Source organism: Ammospiza nelsoni, chromosome 2 (assembly GCF_027579445.1).
Source record: "Ammospiza nelsoni isolate bAmmNel1 chromosome 2, bAmmNel1.pri, whole genome shotgun sequence".
Classification (NCBI taxonomy): Eukaryota; Metazoa; Chordata; class Aves; order Passeriformes; family Passerellidae; genus Ammospiza; species Ammospiza nelsoni.
Window position 1 is genome coordinate 50709640 of NC_080634.1, and position 12417 is coordinate 50722056.

General features: G+C 42.1%; 1 protein-coding gene across 1 annotated transcript in view; it reads left to right on the forward strand.

Annotated features, from left to right (window-relative positions):
* MTUS2 (microtubule associated scaffold protein 2) overlaps nucleotides 1-12417 on the forward strand; it is a 243294-nt gene that overhangs the window by 188369 nt on the left and 42508 nt on the right. Inside the window, exon 8 of the mRNA XM_059493947.1 lies at nucleotides 5306-5514. Within this exon, the coding sequence (XP_059349930.1) occupies nucleotides 5306-5514 (209 nt within the window). The remainder of the gene's footprint in view (nucleotides 1-5305; nucleotides 5515-12417) is intronic.

Genomic DNA, 12417 nt, shown 5'->3' on the forward strand with positions numbered 1-12417 from the left:
CACAAAATTCTTCTCCTTACAAAGATGCTAGAGTAAAAAGATGAACTTAACGCTGTCCTCGGAGTCATATAATTTACAGGCTATTTTGCACCTGGTGAGACCACAGAGAGATCCAAAGAATTTGTTGCAGAGAGTGCCAGACCAGAAGCTCGCCGGTGTTTATAGCGGTGGGAGTCCAGTTTAAGCACCAGCACTGATTGTGGCTGTAGCAGCGTGTTACAGCTCAGCTGATTTGCTTCCACTGGGATTACAAAGCAAAATGGAACACTGCAATATTTGTACAGTGTATTTGTATTGTCTTAAGGAGGTCTGCCTCTCCATGGGTGACTAAATAGTTTTCAAGGCCTAAAGTTTTGGCATATCAAATTCATGAGGCCTCAAAGGTTTCTTCATTCTTGGGAGAGGTTGAGTAACTGACCTCCATCCATCAGACTGATTAAAAATCTGTTCAGCTTGCTTGTCTGCAATTAAGCCAATGTAAATTCCTTTATCATTCTAAGGATCAAGTAGGAAAATAAACCTCATCTTCATTTATTTTTTTAGAGTAGCCTTTGGCATTCTTTGAAATAAGTTCAGCAATAACAAAGCAATAATGACAATTTCTTCACTTACTTAACAATTTCAAAAAATACTCAAAGCAGCCTTTGAGGAGGACATGCAGTGTAGCTGATGCTAAGGGGCAGTCACAGACTTTCCTCCATCAGAATCACAAGCCCCTGCATCATTTACACTTTTTGATGGGAGAGAAGGTGTCTCACAGGTAATTTCACCACAGCTACATCTGGCCATGAAACAGGTTCCAAAACTTCTGAGTGCTGTTTCTAGGCTGTATTTGCCTCTGTTACTGGCCTTCTCACATTCAGTTCCTTTTAATCAGTGCTGGTTTTTGACTGTTGGACACAAATTTTTTGAGCTTTGACTCTGAAGACTTGCGAGGGACTTTTGAGATGCAGAGTCTTGCAGGGCTCTCAGTTTTATCCTTTGATGCAATACTCTTTCTGAGATCTGTGTATAGGAACAGGTGTCCATAGATGGAGGTGCTCTCCTTCCACTCCATTTTAGAATGGAGCCAGTGGCTTCTGGCATCAGTCACTCCACAGAATGCTTGATAACAGAATCACAGAATCACAGAATTTTCAAGACTGGAAGAGACCTATAAGATCATCTAGTCCAGCCGATGTTCTAACTGTTCAGCTAGATCATGGCAGCAAGTGCCACATCCAGTCTTTTTTTAAATTCTTCAAGGGATGATGCCTCTACCACCTCACTGGGTAAATGATTCCAGTTTCTGACCACTCTTTCTGTGAAGTATTTCCTTCTTACTTCTAACTTACATCTAGCTTGACGCAACTTGAGACTGTGTCCTCTTGTTCTATCCGTTGTCGCCCGGAGAAAGAGGCCGACCCCCAGCTCACTACAGCCACCCTTCAGGAAGTTGTAGAGAGCGATGAGGTCACCCCTTAGTCTCCTTTTCTCCAGGCTGAACAACCCCAGCTCCCTCAGTCGCTCTTCATATGGCTTGTGTTCCAAGCCCCTTATTAGTTTCATTGCTCTCCTCTGGACACGCTCAAGTAACTCAACGTCCCTCTTAAAGTGAGGGGCCCAGAACTGGATACAATACTCCAAGTGAGGCCTCACCAGTGCCGAGTACAGGGGAAGAATGACCTCTCTGTTCCTGCTGGCCATACCATTTCTGATACTGGCCGGGATGGCATTGGCCCTCTTGGCTACCTGGGCACACTGCTGGCTCATATTCAATCGACTGTCAACCAGCACCCCCAGGTCCCTTTCCACCTGGGCACGATCCAGCCACTCCATCCCCAGCTTGTATCGGTACAGGGGATTATTATGGCCGAAGTGCAATACTCGGCACTTGGACTTATTGAAGTTCATCCCATTTGATTCTGTCCATTTGTCCAGCCGTTCCAAGTCTCTCTGGAGAGCCCTACACCCCTCTAGTTGATCTACACTCATACCCAATTTGGTATCATCAGCGAAACTACTAATAAAAGACTCTAAGCCCTCATCCATATCGTCAATAAAAATATTGAACAAAACTGGTCCCAACACAGAACCCTGAGGGACACCACTTGTGACTGGTCGCCAGCTAGATGTGACACCATAACAATTGTGTCTAAGTAATTTGCTCACTTTCCTTACCAAAATGTTGGAAATTGGACAGTGAAAAGGCAAATAAATTGCATTCCCCATCTAAATCCTCATGGACAGTGTTAATTATGAGTATATACTTGTTATGTCTCCCTAGTTCAAACACTCACATAGATAAAAAAGACTTGGGAGTTTTGAAGAGGATCAAAGGGGTACAATGATTTCAGCACACACTGGGTCTGCCCCTCTGGTTCCCCCATCAGCAAAAAGGACATGAGGATAAGGGCCAGCATCATTAATATATACCCTGTTTTGTGCAGAGCAACAGAAGAGAGACATCAATGGCAGAATAAGCTTAGTAAGCTGCCTTTCAGACCCAAATGAACCGAGAAATTCAGATTTATCCCTGAGGAGAATAGCACCATTTAATTTACAAGGACAGCTTATAATTCTGACAAGGACAGCACAAGAGATGTGCACTTCAAATCTTCCAGTGAACAGGAAGGCTAGAAAGATGTAAGACTAAGCAACCTGACAGATTTCTGTTTTAATTAAAGACTGAACTGATTTCAAGGGCTTTCCCCTACACTTCTTCCTAAGCCTTCTGTTGTAACATCACTGTCTTGCTTAAACAACCCAAGATTTTTATACTAAAAAGACAGATATTTATGGCTCTTGCTTTTATGAGTTTCTTCTTTTGTGGTATTACCTACTGCACAGCTAAGAGGTATGAATGGAAGAGTCTGTATTTTCTTATTATTGCACAAAATTTGACAGACTTTAAGTGACATAAAAATGGATAGAGGGCAATAGCTATGCTGCTTGAACTCTCCTAATGACAAAAACTCCTTGTGCTGTATTATTTCGGTCTTCCAACAACATGGCATTAGTCTTGACACTGCACAACATGTTATTCGTGGTCACAAATGCAGGTCATGGACACAAAGAGTTTCAAAGGGGTTTTTGCACTCATGTCTCTCTGCAGTTGCACCATGAGATGCTTGGAGACATGAGGGAGCACCTCTTCTGGAGCTGGCACCCTGTAAGCTTAGCCTGGAGCCAGGATGTAGCTGAGCAAGATAGAAGATATGCTCCCAATGGCTCCACACAAGCTGGGGATCTGAAAATGTAGGAATGCACTCCTGGTGTATTGCTCTGGGGAAGCCATTCTGTTCCCCTGTCTGATGTCATAAAACTGCCCTTAGGATCTACTTGCACACCCAGACCACAGTCTTGAAGATCTAAAAGATCTAAAACACATCTGACAAAATTACCTCTGGAATTTGTAATACTCTGCTTTACAAATTGGCTCAGATTCATACCATCAGAGGCATCTCTGTGGAAGGATTCTTTGGCTTTTTAGGAAAGGAACAGGTAGTATTCATGGCAGAAGACTGTCTCCTATTACACTGATTGCTGGAGACTGGTTGTAGGCATGGTTTCTGTATTGTTTTCAGGAACTGGATACTACAAGACTATGAAACAACAAACTGTCCCCTTTTATCATATTATTGCACACACAACCTTTTCTACTAACACAGAAACGTTCCAGACCCATATCCACCATCTCTAGTAACACATGGGACGAAGGTGTCTGACTCGTATTTTCTCCCTCTTTCTTACTGACTTCAGCTTCTAGGGTAAAAGCTGGAGGATAATGGGGAGGATCTGTTGAGTACTGGAGGTTCCTGGCCAGCATTCAGGAATGAGCTAAAGACCATCAGCTGAGGGGTAGCAAAAAGGTAGCAAGAAAGATTGAGGGTAGCAAAATAAGTCACTAAGCTGTGCAAAGGTGATGCCCAGCTGGCCATAAATGTTTGCAGAGGAGAGTCCTCGCGAAGCAAAGAAGGTAAAGGCAGAACAGATTTTCCAAGCAGTGGCTTGAGCAGCCTGATACCACCAGAACACTGCCCCTTCTTGCTTCATCCTCATAACTGGGTATATCTGCAGAAATGCATAGCTGACTCAAGCAGGATGTGAACTTAGGAAAAAAGTCCCACCTTCCTGAAGTGGTTTATCATGAGTAAGCTTCAGTTCTGGTGCTATTGATACAAATATGACACTATACCCTAAACACAAGCTACACGAGTGCTTTCACATCTTTGTACAGCATCAGGCTTGCTTCAAGCCAACCTGGAGCACATCAGAGGAGCCAGTCTGTCTGGGCCTATTTCTGCAGGCAAACCATGAAGTGATTCTGGTGTGATCAAAGATGCTGAGAGAGCAGCTGTGCAGAGCCAGTGATGTAACTCTTGTGCGTTGTGTGGCACTTGGTGGCACTTCAGTACGTATCTGCTAATTGCTGCAATTTTGGACACATTGTAAAGGTGAGAGCAAGGGGAACTCTCAAGGTAGACTGCACTATTGTAGATAAAAAGTGATAGTGATATCCCAGTAGCAAGCAATCCATGCTGTATTTGCCTTCAGGGAGGGACAACTCCAGCACCACATTGTCCTGTGTAGAGGCAAAATGAAATCTGCAAAGGCAAAGGAAAACTGGCACCTCTGTCGAGTCACCAGGCTGGGGTTCATGTGAACAAAGAAAACATGTGTAGAGTAGAAATGTCACCTAGCTGTTTTCCACAGCATCAATAAGACCTGGAAGTGCCCATTTCTCTCACTGCCATTCAAGAGAGATGCAGACCTCTGTTTCTTGTAGATGTCTAGCAGAGTTGAAGTGCTTCCTTCCTCCAACAACCTCAGTTCTCAGTGATACGCTCTTAGGACATCTCTCCTCAACTTGTAGAAGATAGAAGACTTTCAGGCTCAGAGCCTGAGGTGAGATGGCTGTTATAAAGCTTTGAGCTTTGGCTCCTAAAGAAACATATTTCACTATGCTTTTGCCTTTTTTTTTTTTTTTTTTTGAAAGACTGGAAGTATTTTACAGAAAGAGTGGTCAGATACTGGAATCATCTACCCAGTGAGGTGGTGGAGTCATCATCCCTCGAAGAGTTCAAAAAAAGACTGGATGTGGCACTTGCTGCCATGATCTAGTTGAATTGTTAGAACATGGGTTGGACTTGATGATCTTACAGGTCTCTTCCAGCCTTGAATTTCTGTGATTCTGTGTGAGTGCTACAGACCTTTTTTTCTTTTGTAGGAATGAGTCCCAGAGGCCATAGAAACACATAAAGGTCATGTCTGTACATGTAAACTATGTGATCTGAATGGTCTTTTATTACCCCTTCCTTTGTAGGACATTCCAGGCAAAGGCCAACCACCCCAAAGAATGGATTCTCCCCCAAACCAGGAGAGGGGCGAGACACAGAAAAGCAGCTGGTTCAGAAACTGAAGGAAAAGTGCGATGAGCAGTCCCGGCAGTTAATCAATATCCAAGATGAGCTTAAAAGAGCCAGCTGTGGCTTTGATGTCTTTGCTATAACCACACAGTACTTTTACAGGCAGGTAAGTGCAATGGGTGCTTCCTACCACTGTAAAGATTCTTTGCCTTTACAACTGTCACTTGCCCAAATTTATTCCATGGTCACTGAAAATTTGCTCTTGGGATCAAAGCATGTAATTTCTTTACAATTATTATTATGAGAAGGGAATTCAAATTTCATAGAAAGGAAAACTGCAATGACAGAGGAAATCTGGCACCTCTGTTAAGTCACCAAACTTGGGGATTGGGTGGCCAAAGAAATTGTGTGTAAAGTGTAGATGTCATCCAGTCTGGTAAGTTGAATAATTTGATGCCATATATTTGAAAAAAAGGGTGTAGGAGCTTGAAAAAGGAAGAATTTTGAATGAAGCATATGTGACAAGCAGGGGTTTTACGAGTAAAGGAGATGCCGAAACTTAGAAGGCCCAGTCTCTGATTGCTAGAGCTGGAATGGAAAGTGTAACTGAGATATTAATACTTGTGTGCAACCAAAGCTGTTAGATGAAGGAAGCAATTTGATTTCCCACAATAATTATCTACTCTTCCTGTTCACCATGAATTGGGCAGGGTGTCCCTGTCACAGGGTTGCCAGTTCCTGGAGATGTGAGGATAACATTATCTCAGCATGCAGAAGATTACACACAGCAGGTATAGAGAACATAAAGAAAATGTTGCTGGTAATTAGAGAACCTTATTTATTCACTCAAGTCAAAATGAATATATTTTAAGACAACCAAAATAACCATTCAAGACTTGAAGGTTTTGCTTGTTTCAAAAGCTGTTTAGTGATCTAGGAAATGTAGCTGGGTTCTGAGGTCATTCACACCATGCCCATGTATTTTATGACATCCCAGGTTAAGCTGGTGTCCTAGCTACCTTGTAAAACAGGCAGACAATCACCAGCAGTAGGATCCAAGGCTTGGATAATACCCTTTCTAGCCTGTTTGTCTACTTTTGGGAAAAACAAGAATAAATTTTCTGTGTTAAATGGGAGAAAGAAAAGCAAGGAAACAAAATCTAAATTAAGTCAGTCTTTAAAATTCTGAAATACTTTATTTAGTTTTGAGGGTTTTTATATTAGTGGGAAAGGCTACCTTTGAAGAAATAACCACGGTTCACACTTTTCCCTAAGTAGGAGCTGATCTTGCCAGGGAAGATTCACTGAACTGAAAAAACAAGAAGTTTTTAAAACATCCTAAATATTTTAAATACCATCCCAGGAGATCTTCCCTCTCTATTTTTCTTGAGACTTGACATTTCTGTATTTCAGGACTTGTAAGGTATTTCTAAACACTTTTGGATGGGTTTAGGTTTTTGTTGTGGTTTTTGGGGGAGTTTTTTTGGGGGAGATTTTTTTAGTTTGGTGGTGTTTTGTCAGGGGTTTTTTTTTGTTGTTGTTGTTTTGTTTGTGGTTTTTTTGAGCTGGCTGTGGAGTATCCTTGTTTAAATCAGAGGGAAATAAAAAAGGGCAGAGCACTGTCAGCTCAGCTTTGTCTGTGCATTGTCCACTGGGGAGAGATTTTTCATCACATGCCTCATTCACATTTGCTGAAGGAACTCTCACATCTCCTTCATCTCCTCTGGATATGTTTTCAATGAGAACAGCTGCTGGAGCTGAGCTTTGAGATGACTGTTCTGCTGTTGGTGCCTGTTGGATCTGTCCTGAAAATGCCTCCTAAATTGAACAACTCAGGTGTCTTTATTTAATAGCACCCTCACAAAGTCTGGCCAAGCATAGCTGCACCTCACATTCCCAGCTCCTCTGTATTTCTCAGGCCCGCTGGGGATTGCAGTAATGCTCCTCTGAGTGCCTGGAGGTGAAAAATAACACACCTGTAGAATTTAAGCACCTTCAGGTTTGGGCAGGATTAGATGTAGATTTGTTCCAGATCCATGCAGATGTGGTACATCCTTCAGGAGTATGGCTGCTTTAGGCTCCATTTTTAGTGCATGCAGACATGTGAGCACTTCATGAAGACTATTTAAAGCACAAAAGACCTGAATTTCTGCTTGAGTCACTCGCCTGTCTCGTCTGAGACTTCCAGGGAGCAGTAAGGCTGCTGCACTCTTAAATTCACTGCTAAAGCTGGGAGCCTACATACAGTGGGACAATCTGGGACTACTCAAGGAGTTGTGTAACTGGGCACTCATTTGTCTTGCAACATAGACACAGGCTTACAAGGTTTTGAGTGTCATTTAAAAATGCAATCTGTAGACATTTTCTGAAGTGGCATTATTGTCTGAAAGCTTAAGTAAAATTGAGTTGGCTGTCTTTGGGTTAGGGAAGCATGGGAAAAAATAAACCAACTTTTCACATGATAAAAATAATAACAGTTGGGTGTATCTGTAGCTGAGAACCCTGCAGACAAAATGATTGAGGTCTGAGTGGAACTGCAGTTTGGCAAAGGAAAAACATTATTTTGATAAAAAGGTGCAGCCTTATTCCCAAGAATTTTGGGGTTGATTTGTCCAACTAGCAGTTCCACTCTTGCGTCTCCTATTTTGATACTGGGGAGCCACTTCTGGACTGATAGTAGTTTGTGTCCAATGTCTCTCTCTCCTTACATCACAGCAAAATAATGTTCAAAACATAGATTTTTTTCTCAGATTTGGACCTAAATTCTGTTGTAAAATATGCTCCTAGGCAGTGAGGACGGGACTGAGTCTTGAAAACAGCCTAAGAACCAGTGTAGGTGGTAAGTGGGTGCAAGTGGGCCCATGTCTGTGGCTCTCTTGTTTTGCTCACACTGTTTCTCTCCTCTTTCCAAAGCTGAGGTGGCTTTGGAAGGCAAGTGGTCCAACAGACTACTGTGTAGAAAGAGAGTGTTGTATGTAATAAAAAGTTGGACCACACCAGCAGTTTCTCTGAGTGCTTTAAGATTACATAAATTATATTTTCTTTTCATTTTTTGGATTTGTTTTCTGACTGTTTCAGGCCACTGCTGAATGTTATCCTGGAATCATCTCTCTTCCTCAGCTGAAAATGCTCTTAATTGGCAAGATTCTTTTAATTGGCATCTAGAAGTGCACAACATGTAGCAGTATTTAATGCAGACCCATTAAATGCCATTTAAACCAATTTTCTATCCTTGGGAAAAGCCTAGGCAATCAAATCAGGTGATAACTGAGGCAATAGATGTAAAAGATATTAAAGCAGTGGTTCTGACATAAGCATGAAAAGTAATGATTGCAGTGACTGTGCAGAGCATGGCTTTTAATTATTATTTAATTAGCAGGTGTATTACCTTAAGACCCTCGTATATGCACATGACTCTTGTTGACTTTTGGAACTGCTTCAAACTGATTCTGAAGAGCAGCAGATTAAATTTGTCCTTAAGGTCGTCAGATGTTCCTCCTGCCGATACAGCCCTTGTGCTGTGCTGGTACAGCAGAGTGAACAACTGTCTGGCAGGAGCTGGAGTGATACCAGGAGGGCTTTTTAGAGCAAGTATTTCCAGAGCCCTGGTGTGGATCACTCCTGACCTGCTGTGGCTTGTTGACCCAGTGATAGTGGCAGTCCTGGCCCAGCGTCAGCCCTGTTCACAGAAGGGCCCGGCCGTGATCTCTCTTGGAAGTGGTAACAGTGCCATCTAAAGGGGAGTAACCCAAAGTGACAGATCCAGGAGAGAAAATCTTTCTGGACAGAAAAAGGGAGGAGAAAATAAATCCATTTTCATATCTCTAGTACACCACAGAAGTGTTTGTGTTGAAACTGGGCTAATGGCTCTCTGCAATCCAGCAAGCAGAAAGTGCAGTCCCAGGTCTGCCTCTGAAATTTCAGAGCAGGACTCTGGAGCTCCAGTGTATGAGGAGAAGGGATCCTTTCTGGGCTGCAGACCTCCAGGGTGGGAGCAGGTGAGGGAAAGGGTTATGCTGGAGCAGTCTGTCCCATACTCTGCTTGGGCCTGGAGGAGTTTCCAGACCTGCAGCATGGCCTCTTGATATGGTTTTCATCAGGGGAGAAACTCCTCAGGACAGGTGTGGGAAGTGGATTTGATTTTGTCTGTGGGAAATGGATCTACAAATCCATTTCCCACAGACAGGTCCCAGCACAAGTGCAGCTGGATGAGCTGCATGGAGGAATGGAGGAACCACAGAGATGTCCTGAACAAGAGTTGGGACAACACTGCAGTGTTTGGTGACATCCCAGAACTTTGTGTCTACCAGGACTGGGAAAGTGTCACCAGTAACCAGAGAGTGACAGTGTGTGTCTGCACATCTAATCATGGCTATACAATATTGTATATATAATATACACATATAATACATTCCAGAATGTATTACTACATTCTTACTATTCCAGAAAAGTAAACACACATGGAAATATCCTGCAAAATCCAGGATGGGCAAGAAAAACCTTTTCCCTCATTCAGATGATGAATAGGTGTGTGCTAGTGTGCCTTTTTGAGAGGAATGTCCCTGTCCTGTGAGTGGACAATATGCCACCCAGTGTCATGTGACATCCATGGCCAGATGCTAATGACCACTTGTGCTAGAGGCAAAATTGGTCATGCTGTTTATAAGTCGCTTGGCACTTCGCACCACTGCCTCCAAAACATTAATTTGGGCTAACATTTCAAGGGATTATCTCAGGCTAAGCTGAAAATGGTTTATTTTCACAAATGTCTCAGAGAATAAGTTCAAGAGAAATATATCTATTGTTTGTGCCTGGTGCTGGCAGAGTGGTAAGAAGTCAGCACTATCAGAAAGATTGACCTTCTGGCTTTCAGGGGTAATGCTTTCTCAATGTTTGCAAAATATGTTTGAATTTGGCCCAAGAATAGTCCTTAGAAAAGTGCCATTCCTCCCTCCTCACTATTACAGTTAGGCTACGTGTCCTGCATTGAGCAAGTTCATTCTTTTCATTGCTCCTGATGAAGACCAGAGCAGTCAGAGCAGCTTAATATTTTCATTCTGTAATCCTGAAAAAAATACACTTTGGTCTCATCAAACACTGACAGTTTAGAGCTATGTATCAAAAACATTGTATTGCAAGGAAAACAAAATCTTTGTTTACTTGGAAGGAAAAAAAATAGAAAGAAGCTCTGTCATCATTTAGAGCTTTCTGAACTGATTTTTAAGGAGAAATGCACAAAGTTTGGTATGTGGGCCTATTAGTTATGGTAAAACAGAGTAAGAGTCCAGAGGTGTACTCCTTTACGTGCAAACATTACAATGAAAGCTCTGTAGATGGAATGGGACCTACAGGCCACTTACACATGGTCAGTCTACCCAAGGAATGGATTGGGGTTTGTGAAATTAAGGAAATCACCTTCTGCAGGCCCCCTGCTTCTTTGCTGTGTATGCTAAAAGTCAGGTAATGAGTAGATGAGGTGCTATAGGAAAAAGAACCTCAAAGAAGCTGAGTATCTCTCCCCTCCTCATCCTTTGGGATTTTACAGTGCTTCCAGACAGCCTGGCCAGCTCTGCTTCAGGCCCTGCAAAACAGAAGGAAAAAGGTGTAGGGAACCTCATGGCTTCTCCTTGTGTCCTCAGTGACCTTCTTAGAGACACTGCTGTGACAAAATTGTTAATTTTAGTTTTGGAAGGTGGAAGAACATGCTTCCCTGGGAAGCATTGATTTAGTTACATGGCCTTTTTTTGGAAAAAAAAACCCAAACAAATTAGACTATGTTTGTATCTGTGGCTGGAGACACATAAATGGAGACACTTGGCTAGTTACACATAAATATTTTAAATTTTGAGATAAAAAAGAAATAGCCCCAGGCATTCTAATGTTCCCCTTGAAGAGTTTTAAATGGCCATTAAAAATTAAAGGCCTCTTTATTTACATGTTGTCCTTGAAGAGCAATATTTTTAGAATGCATGCCAAGCATCAGGTAAAAGTGGATTTATTTTCTCCTTTTGTTTGTATTATTGATCTCTGTGTAAGCAGCTAACTTTGACAGCCTTGATTTTATACTGCAGAGGAAAAACACATAAGAGTCAGAAGTGTTTTTTGTGATGCTGGCAGCCTCCAGGGTGGGTATTTGTCTGGGCTTGAGAGATTTGGCAACACATTGGAAGTGGTGGGAAAAGCAGTGATGAGTAGTAGGGTGCAGTGCTATTGTGGCCTCTGATCATGCAGAGGATAGGGAAAACCCAAACCACAGTGCTTTCATGCTGTTCCTTAGGTTCAGCAAAGGAGTCAATGGAAATGTGTACCTGTTTTGAATTCCATGCATTTCAAATTCCTCTCTTACAGCAAAGAGGAAATATCCTCAGATCAATCATTGTTTGTTTTTTTTTTTTTTGTGTTTTGTTTATTGGAGGTTTCTTCCTTTAATTGATCAATTGATTACTTCCCAGAAGCATTCTACCAAAATTTCTAGTAGGAATGTAACAGAACAAAGGCTCTAAAATTCAGCGCAGATCAATAGGTGCAAGGTTCATATATGAAAGTATTAATCGCACCAGAAACCAAAGAATTTTTCTGTTTCAATGTGGGAACAGAAATATTTACCAAATGAAAATTTATAGATACCTTTCAGGAAGTGAATAAGGAAACCATAACTCTCCTTAACAGTGGAGTGGACAAGACCTGACCTGTCCAGGTGAGAGGGATCCCATCCTCTCTTTGGGAGTCAAAAAGCAGAGCCTCCATTCAAAAGCAAACTTTTCAGCATATCTCTTATTTTACACACATATCTGTGTGCATAAAGTATTTATAACAAGACCAAATGTCACTCTTTAAATTTGCTGTTAAGGAGGACGCCATGCCTCAGCTCACAGATAATCTTCAGAAGTCGTTTCAAAATGAAATTTTTGAACAGAAGTCTAAGGAAGGTTGGAATCAGCCTAGAGAGAGGTCAAATACTGAGTTCCCTCCCAGAAGAAGAAGTGACCACTGAGGAACTTGACACATATTTACTTGCTGGTAGCTGCTTCTCAGTAATCTGTCCCTCTGGAAGATCCAAATCCTTCTT